General features: G+C 41.6%; 1 protein-coding gene across 1 annotated transcript in view; it reads right to left on the reverse strand.

The window, feature by feature from the left end:
- Nucleotides 1-24833, reverse strand: part of KIF21B (kinesin family member 21B) — a 1425990-nt gene that overhangs the window by 1301353 nt on the left and 99804 nt on the right. The window contains exons 4-6 of the mRNA XM_040424150.1: nt 20260-20409; nt 17819-17950; nt 13374-13511 (exon numbers count right to left, since the gene is read on the reverse strand). Coding sequence (XP_040280084.1) covers nt 13374-13511; nt 17819-17950; nt 20260-20409 — 420 coding nt within the window. The remainder of the gene's footprint in view (nt 1-13373; nt 13512-17818; nt 17951-20259; nt 20410-24833) is intronic.

Below are 24833 nucleotides of genomic sequence, written 5' to 3' on the forward strand. Positions count from 1 at the left end.
ACCTGATTGGATTAAGTTTAGGGGAGGTATATGATAATCTTGTGGTTTGCATCTATAAATTGTCCACGATGTCTAATAAAGTTACAACCATTTTAAACCTATCAACGTGTATTGGTCTTTAGTGGTTGCCCGGCCGGAGGTTCACCCACAGACAAACCAGGGGCCCTTTCAGATACAACTGAGATAATAAAAACTTAAAGAAACATTAAAATAGGAAGATCATTTTATTACAGGAACTTTAGATGTTAGTTCACTTTATACAGTAATAGAACATGATCAAGTATTACAGGCCCTAGAAAGTTTTCTCCAAGAGAATGAACAGTTGCAAGAGGCGCAGACGGCCTTCCTTTTGGAAACAGTAAAAAACATATTGTCCCATAACTATTTCATATTTGAAGGAAAGTTCTATCTACAGATGACCGGCACCGCCATGGGGACCAGATTCGCCCCCAGCTATGCCAACTTATTTCTGGCCCATTGGGAGAATGACATCATCCGTCCAAAGCTGGGGACGAGTCTGGTGCTCTGGCGCCGGTACATTGATGACATTTTATTTATATGGCAGGAAAGTAGAGAACTATTGGATGATTTCCTAGTTGGACTAAATCATAATAACAGAAATCTAAAACTCTCTCCCATAATAGAACACAATAAGGGTCCATTCACACGTCCGTTTTTTCTTTCCTGATCTGTTCCATTTTTTGCAGAACAGATCTGGACCAGATCTGGACCTATTCATTTTCAATGGGTCCTGGAAAAAAACGGACAGCACAATGTGTGCTGTCCGTTTCCGTTGTTCCGTTCCGCATGTCCGTTTAAATATAAAACATGTCCTATTCTTTTCCACAAAATTCGGATCCTGGTACAATACAAAGTCAATGGATCCGCAAAAAACGGAAGACATTCGGATGTCATTACGTATGTCATCCGTTTTATGCGGATTCCGTTCCTGGAAATTACATTTTAATTTTTAATTTTTTTATTTTTTTTCAAAGAAATCCAAACAACTTTATTTGCTTATTGAAATTTATACGTTTCAGTTTTTTGCGGATCCGCAAAAAACGGATGACATACGGATGACATACGGAAACATTTTCAGGAACAGCGGATCCGCAAAAAACGGACCGAAAATCGGGATATAGAAAAATACTGACGTGTGAATGTAGCCTAAGGCTGTGTTTCTAGATCTCAATATTCAAATAGAAGCTTCAAAAATAATCTGTAGCACTCACACCAAATTAGTAGCAAGGAACAGCTATATATGCTACTTTAGCTGTCATTTGCCGAGATGGCTCACCAACATATCGGTGAGCCAATTCAGACGGCTTAAACGAAACTGTTCGGTAGATGAACATTTTGAGGAAGAGGCTCACCAGCTTAGTCAACTATTTGCGGACAGAGAATACCCGGATAAAATTATAACTGAGGCATTGGGGAAAGTCCGTAGTATGAATAGAGAAGATTTATTCCAGCCAGGGATTCCCACACAGTCAGATGAGACATTACGTTTAATACTACCATTTAATTCCCAACATCGACATGTAGCAAGGATAATAAACAAATACTGGCATTTTCTACTTGACGATAAACTTGTAGGACGTTCACTTACAGCAACTCCTCAAATTACTTATACTAAAGCTGCCAATTTGGCCTCTAAAGTAGCACCGACTGTTAAAAAACATTCAGATGGAGGAACAATTTCCAACTGGCTAAGGATGGATGGATTCTTTAGATGTGGAAGATGTTCGAATTGTATAACGACTTCCTTCCCGAAAAAAAAACAATTGAGGTTAAATCAAGACAGAATAATTTTACCTTGAGTATCAGAAACTCTCACTTGTGAATCTAAGGATGTTATCTATCTCTTGGAATGCAGTTGTCACAAACAATATATAGGCCGAACTAAAAGACCTTTTAAGAAAAGAGTGATGGAACACGTAAAGGATATGAACTCCACCCCCTTTCCAAACATTTTAAACAGTATCACGATTAAGACCCCTCCACTATGTCATTTGTGGCTATTGAAAGGGTCAAAAAAATCGTGGAGAGGAGGGAATCATATTATGAACATGTCCAGACAAGAGTCACGTAGAATATTTGAATTTGACACCCTTATGCCCAAGGGACACAATGCAGAGATGGAACTATTTGGATTTCTTTGAATGGGGGGCTGTCTGGTGGGGATGTGGGATCCAGGTCTGGCTGTTTATCAGCACCTGGACCCGCCCTCCCTGCCAGATCGCTCCTCCATGGTTCGTCTCTTCATTGTTTGCCCATTCACCTGATATGAAATACTATTGAGGAAGAATAACCTGATTATATACACTCACCTAAAGAATTATTAGGAACACCTGTTCTATTTCTCATAAATGCAATTATCTAGTCAACCAATCACATGGCAGTTGCTTCAATGCATTTAGGGGTGTGGTCCTGGTCAAGACAATCTCCTGAACTCCAAACTGAATGTCAGATTGGGAAAGAAAGGTGATTTATGCAATTTTGAGTGTGGCATGGTTGTTGGTGCCAGACGGGCCGGTCTGAGTATTTCACAATCTGCTCAGTTACTGGGATTTTCACGCACAACCATTTCTAGGGTTTACAAAGAATGGTGTGAAAAGGGAAAAACATCCAGTATGCGGCAGTCCTGTGGGCAAAAATGCCTTGTGGATGCTAGAGGTCAGAGGGGAATGGGCCGACTGATTCAAGCTGATAGAAGAGCAACGTTGACTGAAATAACCACTCGTTACAACCGAGGTATGCAGCAAAGCATTTGTGAAGCCACAACACGCACAACCTTGAGGCGGATGGGCTACAACAGCAGAAGACCCCACCGGGTACCACTCATCTCAACTACAAATAGGAAAAAGAGACTTCAATTTGCACGAGCTCACCAAAATTGGACTGTTGAAGACTGGAAAAATGTTGCCTGGTCTAATGAGTCTCGATGGTGGTGGTGTAATGGTGTGGGGGATGTTTTCTGGGCACACTTTAGGCCCTTTAGTGCCAATTGGGCATCGTTTAAATGCCACGGGCTACCTGAGCATTGTTTCTGACCATGTCCATCCCTTCATGACCACCATATACCCATCCTCTGATGGCTACTTCCAGCAGAATAATGCACCATGTCACAAAGCTCGAATCATTTCAAATTGGTTTCTTGAACATGACAATGAGTTCACTGTACTAAAATGGCCCCCACAGTCACCAGATCTCAACCCAATAGAGCATCTTTGGGATGTGGTGGAACGGGAGCTTCGTGCCCTGGATGTGCATCCCTCAAATCTCCATCAACTGCAAGATGCTATCCTATCAATATGGGACAACATTTCTAAAGAATGCTATCAGCACCTTGTTGAATCAATGCCACGTAGAATTAAGGCAGTTCTGAAGGCAAAAGGGGGTCCAACACCGTATTAGTATAGTGTTCCTAATAATTCTTTAGGTGAGTGTATATGCCTTCTGTGAAGATTATCTGTATTTATATTTACATTTATATTTAAACAGAACAGCTCTATCTATTTTAAGTTGTTTTTATTAACATTGTTTTATATATAAGTTGGCTATCATACTGAGATACCACGATTATTGTATCCTGAGGTCATTGCTCCATGCCACATTTTGGGAGCTACCTTCATCCAATCATCCCCTTGGATTAAGTCTGGTATAAATACATGGCATTTTTTTCTTGCTTGCACTGCCACTGAGGAAGGGGAGTTATGTATGGCAGAAGTGTTTTAGCAAGCATTTATACCATCTGGAGACTTATGCTGTAAGATATAACAGTTACACAGCTTTTGTCCACTACATACGGACGCACAAGAGAGCTCTCATCTTCTTATTTCAAGTGGAACGCCCTGTGGAACGCGTAATTTCCCCATTGGAGTGCATCGTGGAACGCATAGTCCATTACCTCACTTCCTATACAAGCCGGTCACGTGGTCACCAATTGATCATGAGAGATGCCGCTGGGTCACGTGGGACGCCGCTGTATGATAGCGAGACCACACGGGACGCCGTGGTAGGTCCGGGCGGCAGATTAAGAAGTTGAACAAACGCCGGCTAGTGAGTGGTAACGTAACAATGACTATTTATTCATGTTATATGGAATGTACCATTTGAACATCTAAACATTGACTCGGTTATCCAAACATTGACTTTGCGAATTGTGGTACCAACGGAACTGTACCCCATCAAGTTACCTTACAGTGGTCATTTGACAGTGTACCCCATTTCCTATTGGGACGGATACTCAGATATCTATTTTTTACACATTATATTGTATGGTGCTTATCTATGTGTATATAATACTTTATATCATATTATCACTTGACATTTTATATTAATAAACCATATATATCTGTTATTGCTGTCCATAATACTCAGATATTTGAGTGCCCCTCCATTTTTTGACTATTAATTGTCTATATTCCCTCCTTAGCTGGTTTGTTCATATTTCCTTCCCATTATACAATGCTTGTTTCCAGGGACTGCAGCGCAGATGCCAGATGGCTGAGATGGAAGCTGCTGCGCATGTTTACCAATGTGTGCTCCCACATGAATCAAGTAAATATTAATCAAGCCGGCAAAAAAGGCAATAAGGACAATCACATACATTAGTAAGTGCTTTGTATAAATGTAATTTGCTGAAGTGACGCAACCCCTTTAAATAACATTAACTTCACATGATATTGTATCTAAAAACAAGCATGTAAAAGTAATCAGGTTCTATTACAAAGCCTAGATACACGTAAAGTTCTTCTCTCTTATCTAAACATTAAATGCCCATTTACAGGGCCAATTATCATTGGCCGCTCATTCCCAATAATTGCTGTTGTGTAAAGGTGCTGCTGATCACATCATCAGTACATTGTTGATGTTCATATGAACAAGAAACGGTAAGTAGGGACTTGACCGCAGCGCTGGATTTGGGAGATCTTCAAATGAAGTGCATCCAAAAGAGAAACTTTATTGGGACTATGCATTTTGGCACTGAACCAGTGTCTTCATCAGGCCACCTCCTCAATTTTGAAGCTGTCACAGTCGTTACCTCTGGCTCTGACCTTCTGTCTATGCTCTCGCTGCAGCTCCGTTCCTGTGTGTCATTTGTGGTTCTTTATGGGTTAACTCCCCTGTGTGTCTATTAGGAGTTAATCCTCTCTGTCTGCTCCATGGGTGTGGCCTCTCTGCTGCACCCATGGAACCTGTATATAAGGCTGAGGTGTCCTCATTTCTGTGTCAGCTCTCCTGGTGTGTGTTGTCTTGTCCTGCTCCTTGTTTGTACTCACTCTCCCATGCTGCTGACCAATGGGATCCGTGTCTGTCTGTGCTCTGTGGGTTTCCGACTTGTTCATTCCCGTCCTCTTTCCAGTGTTTCTGTTATCTGTTCTGCCAGTTATGTTTTAGTCACCTTGTGTGTTTTCATATGTCTCTGTTCAGCAAGCCCTTGCTGCACCTTTCTTTGCAGCAGAGTGCCATGGGCAAGGCCATGCAGTTTACTACTGGTGGAGCAAGTCCTTCTCTGCTCATTGTCACTCCTGTTTCCTTGCTATGTACTCCTGCTTATGTTATTAGTTGCCCTGTTTGTATTTGCCTGTCTGTTATGTTTGCCTATGTGCCGTTAGTACCTTCTGGTACCTGTTGTCCATTCGTTCTTGCTGTCACTGTCTAGTTCACGCTCTGGAGTGGACCCTGACAACTTCCTGCTGAAAAGTCTAACCCTACCATCTGGGGCCCTAGTGAATACCAGGAGTTGCTTAGTCACGCCCCTCTGGAGTATTACTAGACAGTGGCGCAGTGGGGGTTTTCTCCCACTGTGCTGACGGTACATAGAGCTCATGTTTTGTCTGGGCTGCCTTCCCTGGTTTTTGTTTGTGCAATAAACTCTTGTGTGTCTGTACCCGATTTCCATTTGTTTATTACTTGACGACGCAGAGGTCTCTCCTGGGACCTCCTACTCGTGACAGAAGCTGCACCCCAAGTCATTGTTTCTGAATTGGAACAAGTAATCACTTTTCCCCATACAGAGGACATGACTGTTGCTTGTAAATGTAGCTCTCATCTTCGCTGACAATCAAGCAATTATCGTAAACCTTCAGCGTGTTCCTGATAATTGTCTGTGCCTCAGCCTGTGGCCGTAAAGGGAACCTGTCATGTCATTTTTACCCCATGAACAAACTTGCCCCTTGTTTAATTCACAACTAGAACAGTGTATCACACCATTTGTTTTTAGCACTATGCATAAGATACATTTTTTCAATTGGTCTTCATTAAAAATATGGAGTCCTTTTCTCTGTACAGAGCTGAGATGCTCTATTAGCAGGATCAGAATTTTCTCTCTCTTCCTTCAGGCTGGGAGCTGACGGGCTCCTGATCTGACCTTAGAAAACACTCAAGCTCAATTATTATCTTACTGATAGGAATGTGACTTAAAGGGGTTATCCAATATTTAAAATATCCCCCCAATGCCCGGACCCCTTCTATAGATTATACTTACCTGCTCCCCAGCACCCACGTCACTCCGGATCCCTGTGCGGCCACCGCAGCCTCAAGGGGGCTCATCCTCATCGTGGCCTACTATTCGCTGCTCCCCCTGTCGAAGGATGTTTTGATCCGAGTGGAGGGAGATGCACCAGCAAGCGTGCAGGGAGCGACGCAGGCATAGGGGAATATTTTAGATATTGGATAACTGCTTTAAATACAGTGGATATAAAAAGTCTACACACCTCTGTTAAAATGTCAGGTTTCAGTGATGTAAAAAAATGAGACAAAGATAAATCATTTCAGAACTTTTTCCACCTTTATTGTGACCTATAAACTGTACCAATCAATTGAAAAACAAACTGAAATCTTTTTAGGTAGAGGGAAGAAAAAATATTAAAATAAAATAATATGGTTGCATAAGTGTGCACACCCTTAAACTAATACTTTGTTGAAGCACCTTTTGATTTTATTACAGAACTCAGTCTTTTTGGGTATGAGTCTATCAGCATGACACATTTTGACTTGGCAAGATATGCCCACTGTTCTTTGCAAAAACACTCCAAATCTGTCAGGATGCGAGGGCATCTCCTCTGCACAGCCCTCTTCAGATCACCCCACAGATTTTCAATCGGATTCAGGTCTGGGCTCTGGCTGGGTTATTCCACAACTTTAATCTTCTTATAGTGAAGCCATTCTTTTGTTGATTTGGATGTATGCTTTGGGTCGTTGTCATGCTGAAAGATGAAGTTCCCCTTCATGTTCAGTTTTCTAGCAGAAGCCTGAAGGTTTTGTGCCAATATTGTCTGGTATTTGGAACTGTTCATAATTCCCTCTAGCTTAACTAAGGCCCCAGTTCCAGCTAAAGAAAAACAGCCCCAAAACATGATGCTGCCACCACCATGCTTCACTGTGGGTATGGTGTTCTTTTGGTGATGTGCAGTGTTGTTTTTGGTGCCAAACATATCTTTTGGAATTATGGCCAAAAAGTTCAACCTTGGTTTCATCAGACCATAACACCTTTTCCCACATGCTTTTGGGAGACTTCAGATATGTTTTTGCAAAATGTAGCCTGGCTTGGATGTTTTTCTTCGTAAGAAAGGCTTTCGTCTTGCCACTCTACCCCATAGCCCAGACATATGAAGAAAACTGGAGATTGTTGTCACATGTACCACACAGCCAGTACTTGCCAGATATTCCTGCAGCTCCTTTAATGTTGCTGTAGGCCTCTTGGTAGCCTCCCAGACCAGTTTTCTTCTCGTCTTTTCATCAATTTTGGAGGGACGTCCAGTTCTTGGAAATGTCACTGTTGTGCCATATTTTCTCCACTTGATGATGACTGTCTTCACTGTGTTCCATGGTATATCTAATGCCATAGAAATTCTTTTGTACCCTTCTCCTGACTGATACCTTGTAACAATGAGATCCCTCTGATGCTTTGGAAGCTCTCTGTGAACCATGGCTTTTGCTGTGGGATGCGACTAAGAAAATTTCAGCAAAGACCAACTAGAGCAGCTCAACTTTATTTGGGGTTAATCAGAGGCACTTTAAATGATGGCAGATGTATGCTTTAACATGATTTTGAAAGTGATTGCTTAATTCTGAACACAGCTACATCCCCAGTTATAAGAGGGTGTGCGCACTTATGCAACCCCATTATTTTAGTTTTTTTTTTTTCTTCCCTCCACCTAAAAGATTTCAGTTTGTTTTTTAATTGAGTGGTACAGTTTATAGGTCACATTAAAGGTGGAAAAAGTTCTGGAATGATTTATTTTTGTCTCATTTTTTTACATCACAGAAACCTGACATTTTAACAGGGGTGTGTAGAATTTTTATATCCACTGTAAAAGTTTATGACCTCTTAGTAATTTAGAGATAAGGGTTATTAGATGGCAAGCAAACAGTGAAATTGAAAAAAGGATTCACACAGCTAGAAAAACAGTTAACCCTTTGTGACAGAACGGCTGAATATTTTTAATAAAGACCAACCAAAGAAATAATTTTAGCCCAAAATGAGTAGATTGCAATCATTTAAAAAATACATAGCTTTTAAGTACCGGAACCATTTATGATTTTGCATTTTCATTTTTTCCTCTCTACGTTCCAATAGCCATAACTTTTACATTTTCTGTTCATATAGCCAAATGAGGGCTTATTTTCTGCGGGATAAGTTGTATTTTTAAGGGCACCATTTAATTTACTATGTCTGGTAGAAATTGCAGATTGTGGCGCATTTCAGCATTATACATAAACCCTAAAGTCCTTATTCTGCTGCTCAATATGAATATGGCGATACCATATTTTTTTTACTACTTTTAAAAAAAATTAAAAATCTTTGAAAAAATCTAAATTTTCTTTGCATCTCTATTTCGGACCGCCATAACCTTTTTATATTTCTGAGGACCTGTTCTTTGCCGGACTAATTCTAGTTTCTATTGGTACCATTTTTGTGGTACATACATATTTTTGATTGCTGTTATTCCAATTTCTTGGGGAGAAAAGGTGACAAAAAAAAAAGGTGAATCATGTGTTTTAAAAAAAAATTCCGTTACAGCGTTCATCGCACAGGAACTTTAAAAAAATATTTTAGGACACAGTGATACCTGATGTTTATTTTTTTATTGTTTATATATTTTTGGGAAAGGGGGTTATTTAAACTTTTAATATTTTAACCTCTTGGGGACACAGGGCGTACCTGTACACCCTGATGTCCCGGTACTTAAGGAGAATTTCCAATCACCCCGGCACCCGGCAGGTGATCAGAACTGAGTGCCTGCTGAAATCATTCAGCAGGCACTCTGTGACAATGCCGAGGGGGGTATCGGCGATCGCAGCAAAACGCAGGTCAATTCAGACCTGCGGTTTGCTGCGTTTCCGAGTTATTCGGGTCTCTGGTGACCCCATAACCCGGAATAGGATAGTGATCGTGGTGTGATAATAAACCACCAATCACCATCCTTAGATCCTGAGAGGTGAGGGTGACATCACCTCTCAGGGTCGCTTCCTGTTGGCTGGACAGGCGGGCGGGGGTTAACTTCCCCCAGCTCCACATTGCTTCCTGGGGTGAGAGAGAGAGCAGCCTGTTGTTCAGCTCCTGAGCCCAGCACCCCCACTGAGCCACCATAGTGCCATTTGGCACTAAAAAGGTACCTAGGGACAGGTTAGGGAGAGCTTAGATTAGGCAGGGATACTCAGGGAAAGTTTAGGGGGGAAAAATAAAAGTTTTAATTTTGCATTACCCTGATCGGGTGTCTGGGATCCACAGCACACTCAGCTGTGTGACCCTAGACCCCCCCAGGGGTGCTGCAGCTTGCCCGGAAAGTCATATGCATCCCAAAATAGTGCCAATAAAACCGTCCTTTCATCCCACAAAAAATGAGCCCTTACTTAAGACAATAGGCTAAAAACAAAAAACAACTGACTCTCAGACTATGGAAATACTAAAATGTTTGTTTTTTTTTGTTTAAAAAAGGATATTATAGTGTAAAACCTAAATAAATTTAAAAAAGTAGACATATTAGGTATTGCCACGTCCGTACTAATCTGCTCTATAAAAATAACACATGACCTAACCCCTCAAATGAACACAGTCAAACAAATTTAAAATAAACGGTGCCAAAACAGCTATTTTTTGTCAAATTTTCCATTTTAATAATTTTTTTCCGTTAACAAAGCAAGGGTTAACAGTCAAACAAAACTCTATATTTATTGCCCTGATTCTGTGGTCATAAAATGCTGTATGGCCAAACGGCAGGGTGCGCAAGGAAAAGAGCGCCATATGGTTTTTGGAACGCAGATTTTGCTGGACTGTTTTTTTGACACCATGTCCCATTTGAACCCCCCCCCCCCTGATGCACCCGTAGTAGAGTAGAAACTCCATGTGACGAAAAAACTATCTCCGAATGTCCTGGATAAGTAAAAGCGTTTTAAAGTTATTCACACATAAAGTGACACTGGTCAGATTTGTGAAAAATTAAGGTGAAAATTAGCCCGGTCCTTAAGGGGTTAATGTTTTTTTTGGATTGTTTGTTTTTTTTATTTAATTTTTTTTAACTTTTAACCCCTTTAGGGGGCTAGGACCTGGGATCATCTGATCCCTTGTCACATTCACCCAAATAGAGATTCTATTAGGGTGACTGGGATCTTGACATGCTCCCTGCTGAGCTGTGCTTCATGCTTAACCGAGCTGCATCCCCCTGACTTACCTCACAGATGCCACGATCAACAGCAGGGTTAAATTAGAGGTTAGTTACATGACGGGGATCGGTGTGATCGCCGTTCCCCGTCATCTCAGCCAGGTGCCTGCTGTATTATACAACCAGCACCCGCCACTTATGGAGCAGGCTTACTGCAGCAGCCCTCTCCATACATTACCAAATCCACAGATGCCTCAGACGGATGCCATAGAGTGGCATCCATCATCATAGATGATAGGTTAAACTTATACGTTATAGTGTACGTTAACATATATGTTTTTGTACTGGAATCTGCAAGTTGGAAAAGCGTAGCGTCTTGCACTTTTGCATCCTTTTTTTCTCAACCCAGCCCATCAAAGGTTCTAACAGAAGGTCAAGGTGGTGGCAGCTGAAGAATAAAGCTGAGCACGTAGGACCATGCTCATCCAGCTCAGTAGGTGGACATGCATTTTACTATACAGACTAAACCCTATGGGGTGTCATGATAAGTGTCTCTCTCTTGTCCTGTAGAACCTGCCCTTTCCTTCATTACGCAGACAACCTATTGATTTGAAGAGGTACAGTAAAATGCTGAATTTATCTTGTGGTGGTGCCGCAGGGAAACTGAACAGATCACTGCAGGAGGAAACTGTATGATTTACTTATTGTGAAGAGATCCTTCTAAGGGTGGGTTCACATCAAGTTATGAGCCTTCCATCAGACGTATACCACAGGAGGATTCCTGACGTATACCTATGACGGAAGGCTGTAACGTATCCCACAGTATAAGCATACAGTGGGATACGTTACTGACACCTCCCCTCCCCCTCTGTAACAGTCCTATCCTATCAGCAGGCTCCCAGCAGCATGGAACATAGTGCAGAGGGAAATCACATGACCATCCTCGTCATGGTCCCTCTCCCTGCATTGTGTGCCTGCTTCCGTTAACCCATTCCACAGGCAATTGCTGAACTGCCTTCCATCTCCAACTGCCCCTCCTGTCAGCTCCCCCTCCTTGAAAACTCTGCCAGACATGATCTGAGCATCTTACCAGATGCTCAGATCATCATTAGTACAGAGCAGACTCCTGCACAGCCCTGCCAGCAGAAAAATAGCAAACGGCTCCTCTCCTTGCCGTCAAGGCTGAACCGCGCTCCCTCTGCTCTCTGTCTCAGGAGATCCTCTGACAACTGTCCATATGTGGGCAGTGACGTCCCAGGAGCTCTCTGAGGCATCCGCTTAACGGAGGCCAATGACAGATGCCATACAGAGGCCTCCGTCACACACAGGCTATTACAGCATCCTAATTCCGTTTTTTGCGTTCCGTATACAGACCGTATACGGAACCATTCATTTAAATGGATCCGCAAAAAAAACGGAAGGTACTCCGTATGCCTTCCGTTTCCATATTTCCGTTCTGTTCAAAGATAGAACATGTCCTATTATTGTCCGCATAACGGGCAAGGATAGTACTGTTATATCAGGAGCCAGCTGTTCCGTTCCGCAAGAAAATGAAAAAGCCATACGGTCGTGTGCAACTGCAGGATGGAATAACACAGTCTACTAATTATTCCATGCTGCTTTTTTTCAGTGTACTGACGTATACCAGCCAGACGGAGGGCAAAAGGACACTCTTTTGTACTCCGTCTGACTAACGAAAACTGGATACGTTTAGCGTGTACGTCTGGAGGTTCCCTGACGTACACGTGAAACGAAGATGAAAAATATGATGTGTACTCAACATGTATGAATTGTCTAAGGTGGACAATTCGTTTAAGTAGAGAACAAAGTTTTTAAACTTTTGTATGCATTCAGACTGTATTTACTGGGCATTACAATGCTGAAGACAGGATATCACTCAATAGGCACTAGTATCTGGCACAGTTATGAAAAAAGGTTGGTGTGTAATAGTTGTCTGTGTTACCACAAGTTTTTAAGAGTGTCAGTCAATCAATTGCAGTGACCCATTGTATTAAATGTTGTACCATTTGTGGAATTTACTTGCACAAGTATGGGAAATTCAATTGGATAAAATGTTTATAAGGTGCCATGGTTCTATATGTGGACCAGAGGAAGCGAGAAAGATGTCAAGAGGGAGGTGCTTGAACTCCATTTGACCTGCTTTCCAACTGTTTAGTTTTTTTCATTTTATGACAAAACCACAGTCTACCGCAATATTGTGTCCTGCAAAAAAGACATAACCAGAGGAAAAGCAGGTCAAATGCAGTCTGAACTTTAATCTTTTGGAATCTGTTTTATTAAGGCTACTTTCACGCCAGCATTTCCCTTTCCGCTATTGAGATCAGCGTTTTTCTGTCCGCGATGTGTTGCGGAGCTAGACGGATCCATCCTGACACACAATGTAAGTCAATGGGGACGGATCCATTTTCTCTGACACAAAAGAAAACGGATCCGTCCTCCATTGACTTTCAATGGTGTTCAAGACGGATCAGTCATTGCTATAGAAAACATAATACAACTGGATCCGTTCATGAGTCATGCATGCGGTTGTATTATTGTAACGGAAGCGTTTTTTACAAATCCATGACGGATCCACAAAAAACGCTAATGTGAAAGTAGCCTAAGGTGAATGGAGTCACTGAGGAAACATCCGATTGTGGAGTATTCAAACATATACCACAGGCAGAACGTTCAGTGGAAAGACAGAACATGATGTTAATGGTCCCTAATCGGGACATCACACTAAGTACACGCACTTACCAATCCACAATTGATAGAAATTCCTTCCCTGGCTCTCTCTCCAGTTGCCCCAGTTCTTTTCAAACGCTCAGAACCAGCCAGATCCACAAAGTGAAACTTTGCAGTGAGAGTTTCATACTCCAGCGATGGTGTATCTGCCTATGAAGAAAACAACTTTAACAGGCACTTCACACATATTACCATGTCAAACCCACTGACACTGTCTGCCCATAGAATCAATCAAATTTCACTTCTTTCATTTATCATAGTGCTCTTGAAAAATGAAAGCTGCAAGATGAAAATGTTCTTTTTATTATGCCCTGATACTTTAATGTAAAACAATATTTTCGATTTATAAATTAAAGCAGGCAAAATTCATGGAAACATGTCTGTAGAATTATAGTGCCCTAACCATGGGCGAAATGAAATACCAACAGGCTCCATGACAACTATGAGGTATGTTCAGGTCTCTCTTGCCAGGGTAAGGTTAGCATCAGCCTCTGTATTACCTTATATCCACTTTCAGTATGTGATGAACTTTATTTTGGATGTTAATTCTATGTAGGACCATTTGTTCACTAAAACAAAGGTGAACACATTGCACCCGCACTGAATCCAGACCCATTCACTTCAATGGGGCTGTACAGATGAACAATGATTTACACACATCACTTGTGCGTTGCGTGAAAATCACATGTTCTATATTCTGCGTTTTTCACGCAACGCAGGCCCCATAGAAATGAATGGGGATGCGTGAAATTCGCATAGCATCCGCAAGCAAGTGCAATGCGATTTTTACACATGCTTGCTAGGAGATGATGTTAGTAAATTGATAAAAGTAAATTTACTGTGTTATTTTCCCTTATATGGGTACTTTTACACTAGCGGCAGCATGGATTCGACAGGCTGTTCACCCTGTCGGATCCGTCCTGCCACTATTTCGCCGTGCCGCCGGACTGCCATTCCGTCCCTATTGACTATAATGGGGACGGGGGGCGGAGCTCCGGCGCAGCACGGCAGTGCGCAGTGAGAGGCCGCCGGACTGCAAAGTCGGACATGCAGTACTTTTAGTCCGGCGGCCTCTCGCCGTGCACTGCCGTGCTGCGCCGGAGCTCCGCCCCCGTCCACATTATAGTCAATGGGGATGGAGCGGCAGTCTGGTGGCACGGCGAAATAGCGGCAGGACGGATCCAACAGGGTGAACAGCCTGTCAGATGCGTCCTGCCGCTAGTGTGAAAGTACCCTAACATGGTTATAAAGGAAAATAATAGCATTCTTCATACAGAATGCTTACTAAAATGTTGCTTGAGGGGTTAAAAAATAAAAGAAATTAACTCACCTCATCCACTTGATCGCGCAGCCAGCATCGTCTTCTTCTTTCAGGACCTGCAAAAGGGCCTTTGATGATGTAATCGTGCTGACGTCACCATGCCCACCACGTTGTGAGTGCGTGGTGAGTGCAATTACGTCAAAGGTTCTTTTGCAGGTCCTGAAAGAAGAAGAAAGAAGACGAGGCTGCGTGATCAAGTGGATAAGGTGAGTTAATTTTTATTTATTTTTTAACCCCTCAATCGACATTTTAGAAAGCATTTTGTATTAAGAATGCTATTATTGTCCACTATAACCATGTTATGGTATTGGAGGGTTCATATTACAATTGGATGTTATCAAGAGTATTACAATAGGACTTAACCAAGCTTTTATTTAATCTATATCTACTAACATCTAACTACTAAATATAAAATAGACTATCAACTACTACACCTATTGGTAATATTGCTATACGTGATATAGTTTGGACAATCACTCACAGGCAATTTTACGCATATTCACGTACAGTGGATATAAAAAGTCTACACACCCCTTTTAAAATGTCAGGTTTCTGAGCTGTAAAAAAATGAGACAAAGATAAATCATTTCAGAACTTTTTCCACCTTTAATGTGACCCATAAACTGTACAACTCAATTGAAAAACAAACTGAAATCTTTTAGGTGAAGGGAAGAAAACCAAAAAAACTAAAATAATTTGGTTGCATAAGTGTGCACACCCTTATAACTGGGGATGTAGCTGTGTTCAGAATTAAGCAATCGCATTCAAAATCATGTTAAATAGGAGTCAGTACCTGCCATCATTTAAGTGCATCTGATTAACCCCAAATAAAGTTCAGCTGCTCTAGTTGGTCTTTCCTGAAATTTTCTTAGTCGCATCCCACAGCAAAAGCCATGGTCCATAGAGAGCTTCCAAAGCATCAGAGGGATCTCATTGTTAAAAGGTATCAGTCAGGAGAAGAGTACAAAATAATTTCCAAGGCATTAGATATACATGGAACACAGTGAAGACAGTCATCATCAAGTGAAGAGAATATGGCACAACAGTGACATTTCCAAGAACTGGACGTCCCTCCAAAATTGATGAAAAAACAAGAAGCAAACTTGTCTGGGAGGCTACCAAGAGGCCTACAGCAACATTAAAGGAGCTGCAGAAATATCTGGCAAGTACTGGCTGTGTGGTACATGTGACAACAATCTCCCGTATTCTTCATATGTCTGGGCTATGGGGTAGAGTGGCAAGACAAAAGCCTTTTCTTACGAAGAAAAACATCCAAGCCAGGCTACATTTTGCAAAAACACATCTGAATTCTCCCAAAAGCATGTGGGAAAAGGTGTTATGGTCTGATGAAACCACGGTTGAACTTTTTGGCCATAATTCCAAAAGATATGTTTGGCGCAAAAACAACACTGCACATCACCAAAAGAACAGCATACCCGCAGTGAAGCATGGTGGTGGCCTTAGTTGAGCTAGAGGGAATTATGAACAGTTATGAACAGTTCCAAATACCAGTCAATATTGCCACCAAACCTTCAGGCTTCTGCTAGAAAGCTGAACATGAAGAGGAACTTCATCTTTCTGCATGACAATGACCCAAAGCATACATCCAAATCAACAAAGGAATGGCTTCACCAGGAGAAGATTAAAGCTTTGGAATGGCCCAGCTAGAGCCCAGACCTTAATCCGATTGAAAATCTGTGGGGTGATCTGAAGAGGGCTGTGCAGAGGAGATGCCCTCACAATCTGACAGATTTTTACTGTTTTTGCAAAGAAGAGTGGGCAAATCTTGCCAAGTCAAAATGTGCCATGCTGATAGACTCCTACCCAAAAAGACTGAGTGCTGTAAAAAAATCAAAAGGTGCTTCAACAAAGTATTAGTTTAAGGCCGCATGCACACGACCGTGGTGTGTTTTGTGGTCCGAAAATCGAGGATCCGCAAAACACAGATGGCGTCCCTGCGCGTTACACAATTTGCGCAATGGCACGGACAGACTTTACATATAACTGCCTATTCTTGTCCGCAAAGCCCGGACAAGAATAGGACATGTAATATTTTTTTTGCGGGGCCACGGAACGGAGCAACGGATGCGGACTGTGAATGGGTCCGCATCCGAGCCGCCAAAATGGTGGCTCGGATGCGGACAAAAAAAAACAACCGTGTGCATGAGGCCAAAGGGTGTGCACACTTATGTAACCATATTATTTTATTTTTATTTTTTCCCTCTACCTAAAAGATTTTAGTTTGTTTTTCAATTGAGTTGTACAGTTTATAGGTCACATTAAAGGTGGAAATAGTTCAGAAATGATTTATCTTTGTCTCATTTTTTTACAGCACAGAAACCTGACATTTTAACAGGGGTGTGTAGACTTTCTATATCCACTGTATATACATGATTCATGTGCCATTATTATAGAGAAGTGTAACAATTTTTCTGAGTTCTTGGGCTATTAATTCAATAATTTACTGCATGTGATTATGTATAATAGGGAATCATTTGGATTATTATTTTTAATCATCTAATTATGTATACAATTGGAAGCAATGTTTGATGTGTTGCTGTGACGAAACAAGATACAACCACCAATATTACTAGGAACTTTGTTGGAAACAGCAATGCATCAAAATATTGAATTGTTTAAGTAATTGGGGTCCCATGATTATGAAATGTATTTTTAATCTTAGAGAATAATAGTGGATTATTGATTACATGTATTTTTATATTTCTCATCTTTTTATTACTATTGTTAATTATTGTTTTATTATGTTTTACAGTTTTTACCATAAACACGCTGTGATCTTAACTTTAAAGCTTTTTTTTCCATTTTGACTGTACTGGCGTACACAGTCCATTATGCCAGTAGAAAAGAATTATACTTTGATTTTTTTTTGTCAAAGAATAGCCTTTTATGGACAACTTTCCATACAGAGGCATCTCATCACAGTGCAGGAGGGAATCTACGCAGGATGTCAGACCGCTGTCCTAGGTAGTTTCTCCTGGTTGTCCTGTGTAAGAGACAATACACAAGACATTATAATGAAGAGGAGAGAGCAGCAGTTTCCTACAAGAAAAACACAATAATGTCTTCCAGTGCCTATACAAAAGAAAGCAAAGTTAGGAAATGTAAAATAACTCACCGGATAAGAGTCTGAAACACATGTTTGATGCAGGTGAACAGAAAATATTGCATGAGAACGTGAGCTCTGAGAGTTCATTTGTGTGCTGGCAGTTGTACGAGACAAAGCACCTTCCTTCAGAAGTTGGAGCAGCTGGAAAGGTAAAAATTCATTCAAATGTATTATATAATGAGTATACTTAAACCTCAAGTCTGATAAATTCAGGAGGCAAATATTGATAAATGGCATAGGTAGCCTTTAGCTTTACAGTGAGGGTGGTCGATAAAAATGACAGTGACATTTAGAAAGAAATATGGGGAGATTTATCAAACTGGTGTAAAGTAGAACTGGCTTAGTTGCCCAATAGCAACCAATCAGATTCCTCCTGTCATTTTTCACAGCTCCTTTGGAAAATGAAAGGTGGAATCTGATTGGTTGCTATGGGAAAATAAGCCAGTTCTACTTTACACCAGTTTGATAAATCTCCCCCTATGTATTAAGTAAACCAAATGTAATAAGAAAATGTCAACTAGCAAGAAAACTGAAGAAAAATAGGATATTATCCAAGAAATCTTCTCACTACCACGCTAAAAATAAATAGAATAGGACATCACACTCAGGTTCACATATTGCATGCTGATTGGGTCCGTAGATCCCTAAAGACCTGTTGATTGCTAAAAGAGTGACCCCTTTGAAAGAAAATAGTAGGAAAAGGGAGGTCAGGGAGGCTAGTGTCCTTTTTCTATTCTTCGGTGTGATTTTATACACCTTCTTTCATACATTGTTGTTGCAAGTGTATACTCAGGGATCTGTCGGATGGCAGACTTTAATGTGTTCACTGGAACTTTATGTTTATCTGGTTATGCCATACACAGATAAAGGGGCGTAAAATATGGTAATTCGGACCCAACCATGCTACCACAAAAAAAAATTAAAAAATATGCCACATGGCATACAGTGCCATATGTCAGGGTGTGATATCTGGCACATACACAGAGATATTTCTGCACAGAATGTAGCCTTATAACTTGATGACAATGATGCCTTAGAGTCTGGTCCAGTTCAGGGTAGCCAATAATTTTTTTGTGTCCATGGTGTTAAAAATAAAAAAACATATAAAAATTCAAAATTATCTGCCAGTTAAAGGGAGTCTGTCACGTAATGTCACTAATATAACTACCAGCACTGACCATCAGGACGTTGTAAAGGCATTATAACATTACCTTTATAACATCTTGTCTGCCCCTCCCCAAAGGCTTCCTCTGTGCATCGCCGTGACATCGGGGGGAAGCCTTGGGAGGCTGGGAGAAGCAGACAGCAGAGAAGGGCGGCAGGCTTGGGCCCGCCCAGCTGGGCACTTGGCTGCCATTTTTCATAGGATTAAAAGTGCTTTTCTTGGACATGGAATAATCACCCAGATGATATAAAGGAAATGTTATAATTATTTTACAACGTTCTGATAGCCAATGCTGGTAGTTATACAGACTCTGCTTCGGTTCCGACTAGTACCTCGGAAATTAAGCTGCGTTCGGTTTCAAGTTTTAAAGTAGTTTTCCACTTTAAAAATCAACTACCGAAGTTATTCAACAAAGTCATGCACGACTTCACAAATAACTTACTTCGGCTCATCGGAGCCCATACATTCTAATACTGTACAGAGACGGGTCTCCGTTATTCCGAAGTTTTGAACAAAGCCACTTCAGATGAAGGATCCAAAGCTCATTTCGCTCAACACTGCCTTATGGAATAACCAATAAAATATGTTGAATATGCCCTTTTTCGTTATAATGATTCTATCAATAAGTGTTGTTTACATTATTTCACTGAGTCATAGAAATATGTTACTTATTGCATATTTTTTGCAGTCCAGATTGCCAGGAGAAAATCACAATGAGATTTATCAAAACTGATACAAAGGAAAACTGACTTGAGTTGCCATAGCCACCAATCAGATTCCATCATTGATTTTTCAGAGCTCCTTTAGAAAACGAATGCTGTAATCTGATTGGTTACTAGACAGTTTTTCTTTACATCAGTTTTGATAAATCTCCCCCATTGACTAAAAGAAATTTCCTCCATAAACAAGGATCTGAAGATGAACCATTGAAGTTCCAGGTGTTTCTGGTGCATTTTTTACAATTCTCATTTACACAAAGGAAACCTAAATAATAAAACAAATCCACATACCCATATATTACTTGAAGACTCTTTTAGGATAAATTTGAAGACAAGGATAGTGCAACTCAGGCTGTCGCCAAGGTAATAAAGACTGAGTGTATTATTATACTGTGAGGGGGCTACCATGTGCAGTCTGGGAAACATGACCCGTGTGTCGGCCTCTGACCCAAACTCCCTGCATCATAGTGATTTATGATGCAGTGAGTTCCCATGTGACTGTGGGTCTTTTGTACTGTATTCACATGATGCACCATTGCATCTACAACTATCAAATAATGACTCACCTCTGCCTCAGAATTAACACTCCGAGTGCTTGCTCCACTGACATAAATTCCACCACAGGCATCTTCATGGATGCGAATATTGGATTTTCGATATCGAGAGTCTGGGTCATGGGAAATATCAAATAGATCCAAAATGTCTTCATTATATAACTAAACAAAAATGAGAAATGAAAAATTGTGGAATCCAAAAACAGATATTAAGAAGAAATGAAATTATTAAAGCAATAATATTGTGTCAGGTCACTGACAACCATTAAAGGGAGCCTGTCAGCAGTTTTGACCATGCTAAACTACTGTTGGCACTAGCTAGGGGCTGAGGACAAAAGTACAAACATGCCTTTTGTGGAGCTTTTATCATCAAGAGAAGTGATATGAACTGTTATTCTGCCAGATTTTGCTCAGGTGCAATGGAGGAGGAGCTTTACTGTTACGTGGTCTCTGCAATGAGCTGTTTCACATGCCCTCTCCACTGCTCTCAGTGACAGCTGTAGCATTCAACCAGAAGACTACTACCATTGTAAGGCCTCGTGCACATGACTGTTATGTATTTTGCGGTCCGCAAAAAACGAATACGGGAAAAATATGGATGACATTGTGTGCATTCTGTATTTTGCGGAACGGAACTGCTGGCCCCTTATAGAACAGTCCTATCCTTGTCTGTAATGCGGACAATAATAGGACATGGTCTAATTTTTGCGGAACGGAAATACGGACATACGGAAACAGAATGCACACGGAGTACCTTCCGGAACGGACACGGAATGAAAATACGTTCGAGTGCATGAGGCCTAACTCAAAGCAAAGGGGAGGGTCTGTGAAGCAGCTCAGTGCAGAGAGCACTTCACATTGAAGCTCTGCCTCCATTGCACCAAGAAGCAGAATCTGGCAGAATAGAGGGTCATATTCTCACTAATCCCAATAATAAAAGCTTCACAAAAGGTATGTTTGAACTGCTCTCCCCAGTCCCTACTTAATGATGTCAACAGTTTGGCATAATTAAAATTGCCAACAGATTTCCTTGAATATGAATCTGACAAATCAAACCCAGTTGTAGCTTCTTAGGGTCATACTTTAATCCCGTATATGACCAGCCTATTTTAGCCCTTAGTGAGCAAGCAACTTATACATGTATGTGATAACATGTAAGGAATCGTACTGAGTGGGCTGGTGTACTGAACCCGCTCGATCGATGGCGGGTGCCTGCTGTATAATACAGTAGGCACTCGAACACACTAACCGGATGGCAAAAATTTAACCCACAGTTGCTGCAGTCGATAGCGATCGCGTCATTTGTAGAGTCCCTGCAGCGAAATCACAGGGCTATGATCGGTTACCATGACAGCCAGGGGCCTGCAGAAGATTCCCAGGCCTTTCATGGTAAACTGCCTGTAAAGATGTGCATGAGGCATGGCTCAAGCAGGCAGAGCATCATAAACCATAACAGTTCTCTATTATGGTCTATGGGACAAGTGGTCAGGTGATCGCAGGTTCTAAAAGTTAATTTATTATGTCAAACAAAAAACAAAAAAAAAGTTTTTTTTAAAATGAAAAAGATATATATTCTAATCACCCCCTTTCCAAATTTTACATATAAAAAAATAAATTAAAAAATAACAGGCATTGCCTGAACTATTAAAACATAAAATATATTTCCTTTTGAGTAACAGTTCGTAACTCATATGTACCTCAAAAATGGTACTAATACAAATTACAGTTCATTCCACAGCTCTGTGGATGGAAATGTAAAAAAGTTATGGCTGTCAGAAAATGGCCATGAATCTGTGTGTGTCATGAAAAAAATTATGTTAATAGGAAGACCACGGCACTCAAAAGAGAATGTTGCGTAAATTTCTTATTTATTTTCTTATATTCTTATATTTATGTATATATATATCCATTCGGAAAATTAATTCATAGTGGTATACTGGCCAACGTTTCGGTCTTATCGAAGACCTTTTTTTACAGCCTGAGTCTTACAAGTAATGGAGGCATCTGTTGGATATATATATACAAAAATATAAGAATATAAGAAAATAAATAAGAAATTTACTCAACATTCTCTTTTGAGTGCCGTGGTCTTCCTATTAACATTGGTATTATACTTACCACTGAGCACCGTCCACACCAAATGAGGAGTGCCGTTCAACTCTTATCTTCAATCATGAAAAAAACTGTCTCAGAATGTGTCTGGAAGGGGTTAAGGAAAGTATTTGTTTTTACGCTGCTGCATTTTGAAAGAATTCTAATATTCTGTTGACCGAGCTGTAAAGTCATTTTTTTTTGGGATGACTTTTTCATTGGTACAATTTTGGTCTAGGTACAACTACTATTGATTAATTTTATTTCATTATTGGGAGGCAGGATGAACAAGGAACATTGACTATGTATTGCAGCTTATAATGTCAGTGTAGAACTGAGAAGCATCCTATCAGGCACTGCCTCTCTGTTGGGCCACTGGCTACTAAGGGAACCTATTGGCGCTCCATGATCATCACAGAGGCACTGATGGGGTGAAAAAATGAGCTCCCTGTCACTATAAAGTACTTACATTATGCAGTCTCTATTAAATGTGGCATCTAAGGGGTTAAAGGGCTGAAACAATACACTGTTCTGATCCTGGGTATTAAAGCAGAAGCTCGGGTGTCATTAAACATCTGAACAACAACCCCACCTAGCATGTGACAGCTGTACGGCGATTATGCTACAATTCTGCACTCATTCTTCTCATGGATGTTTTTTTTTTTCATAACTTGGACCAAAATCCACACAAACTTTTTCCAGACCATCAGGGCTCCAGATGCCGACCAAAACGGTCGCCAATGCGCCTTAAAATTTGCAGATGGCGACAAGACTTTTTAGTCTTGTCGCCATTTGCGACTGTACCGCCGCGATCCTGCGCAGCCTAAGTTCTCTTCAGTAGCACACCGCACAGTGGAGAAGGAAGGAGTCCCTCCCTCTCCATTGTGACGCTGCCACCACTACCACCAATGGGGATATAGCAGGGAGGAGGAGGGGAGGAGCTGTCGCCACTGCACCACCAATGAATGTAAAACATAAGTGTCGGCAGCGGTATCACAGACCCGGCACCCGGCCTCAATAACAGGGCATGCGATACGCGGCAATTAACCCCTCAGGTGCCCCAGATCGCATGCCCTGTTATTGAGGCCGGGTGCTGGGTCTGTGATACCGCTGCAGACAATTGTATGAAGGAGTCAAAGAGGACCTTTCATGGGTCCAAAGAATATGAACTTATCAGCAGGCTGCATAGAGCGGCGCCCAGGGATCTAAGTGCACTTACTATTATTCCTGGGCGCCGCTCCGTTCGCCCGCTGTGGCCCCCGGTATTTTCAGCATTCAGAGCAAGGAGGAGGAGACGCCAGTGTCTGTCCTTCTCCCCGACAGCAGCGCTGTCCAATCACAGCACAGAACTCAGAGCCAGGGAGAAAAAAAACCTCCCTGGCTCTGCGCTGTGATTGGACAGCGCTGCTGTTATGGAGACGGAGAGACACTGGCGTCTCCTCCTCCTTCCTCTGAATGCTGAAAATACCGGGGGCCACAGCAGGCGAACGGAGCGGCGCCCAGGAATAATAGTAAGTGCACTTAGATCCCTGGGCGCCGCTCTATGCAGCCTGCTACTAAGTTCATATTCTTTGGACCCACTAAAGGTCCTCTTTAAACATTCATTGGTGGTGCAGTGCGCTCTCCCAAAGCCTCTTCCCCCCCCCCATTATCACTGACCACAAGTCTCTCCCCCCCATTGTTATATGGTTGCCACAGGGTCCCCATCCCCTTCATTGGTGGCAGTGGCAGATTACACTGCTGGGGCTCAGATCGTTACCATGGCAGCCAGGACGCTACTGAAGCCCTGGCTGCCATGTTCAGCACCCTGCTGCTGTGTGCACAGAGTACAGGGAAGCAGAGAGATGTATGAGGTCCTATTCACCCTAAGGCCCCTTTCACACGGGCGTTGCGGATTGGGGCCGGATGCGTTCAGGGTGCGTTCAGTGAAACTCGCACCACTTTGCAAGTAAGTTCAGTCAGTTTTGTCTGCGATTATATTCAGTTGTTCAGTTTTTTCCGCGCGGGTACAATGCGTTTTGATGCGTTTTTCACGTGCGTGATGAAAACTGAAGGTTTACAAACAACATCTCTTAGCAACCATCAGTGAAAAACGCATCGCACCCGCACTTGCTTGCGGATGCAATGCGTTTTTCACTGAAGCCCCATTCACTTCTATGGGGCCAGGGCTGCGTGAAAAACGCAGAATATAGAACATGCTGCGTTTTTTCACGCAACGCAGAACTGATGCGTGAAAAAAAACGCTCATGTACACAGACTCATTGAAATGAATAGGTCAGGATTCAGTGAGGGTGCTATGCGTTCACGTCACGCATTGCACCCGCGTGGAAATCTCGCCCGTGTGAAAGGGGCCTAATAGATCTCTATCAGGGTGAATAGCACAAGGGATGAAAAGATCCAGGTTCTAGTCCCTAAGGGAAGAAATGGTTATTAAATAAAAAGTTTAAAAAAAATAAATAAAATAAATAAATACTAAAAGTTTAAATGGCCCCCTT

The sequence above is a fragment of the Bufo bufo genome, chromosome 3, assembly GCF_905171765.1.
Source record: "Bufo bufo chromosome 3, aBufBuf1.1, whole genome shotgun sequence".
Lineage (NCBI taxonomy): Eukaryota > Metazoa > Chordata > Amphibia > Anura > Bufonidae > Bufo > Bufo bufo.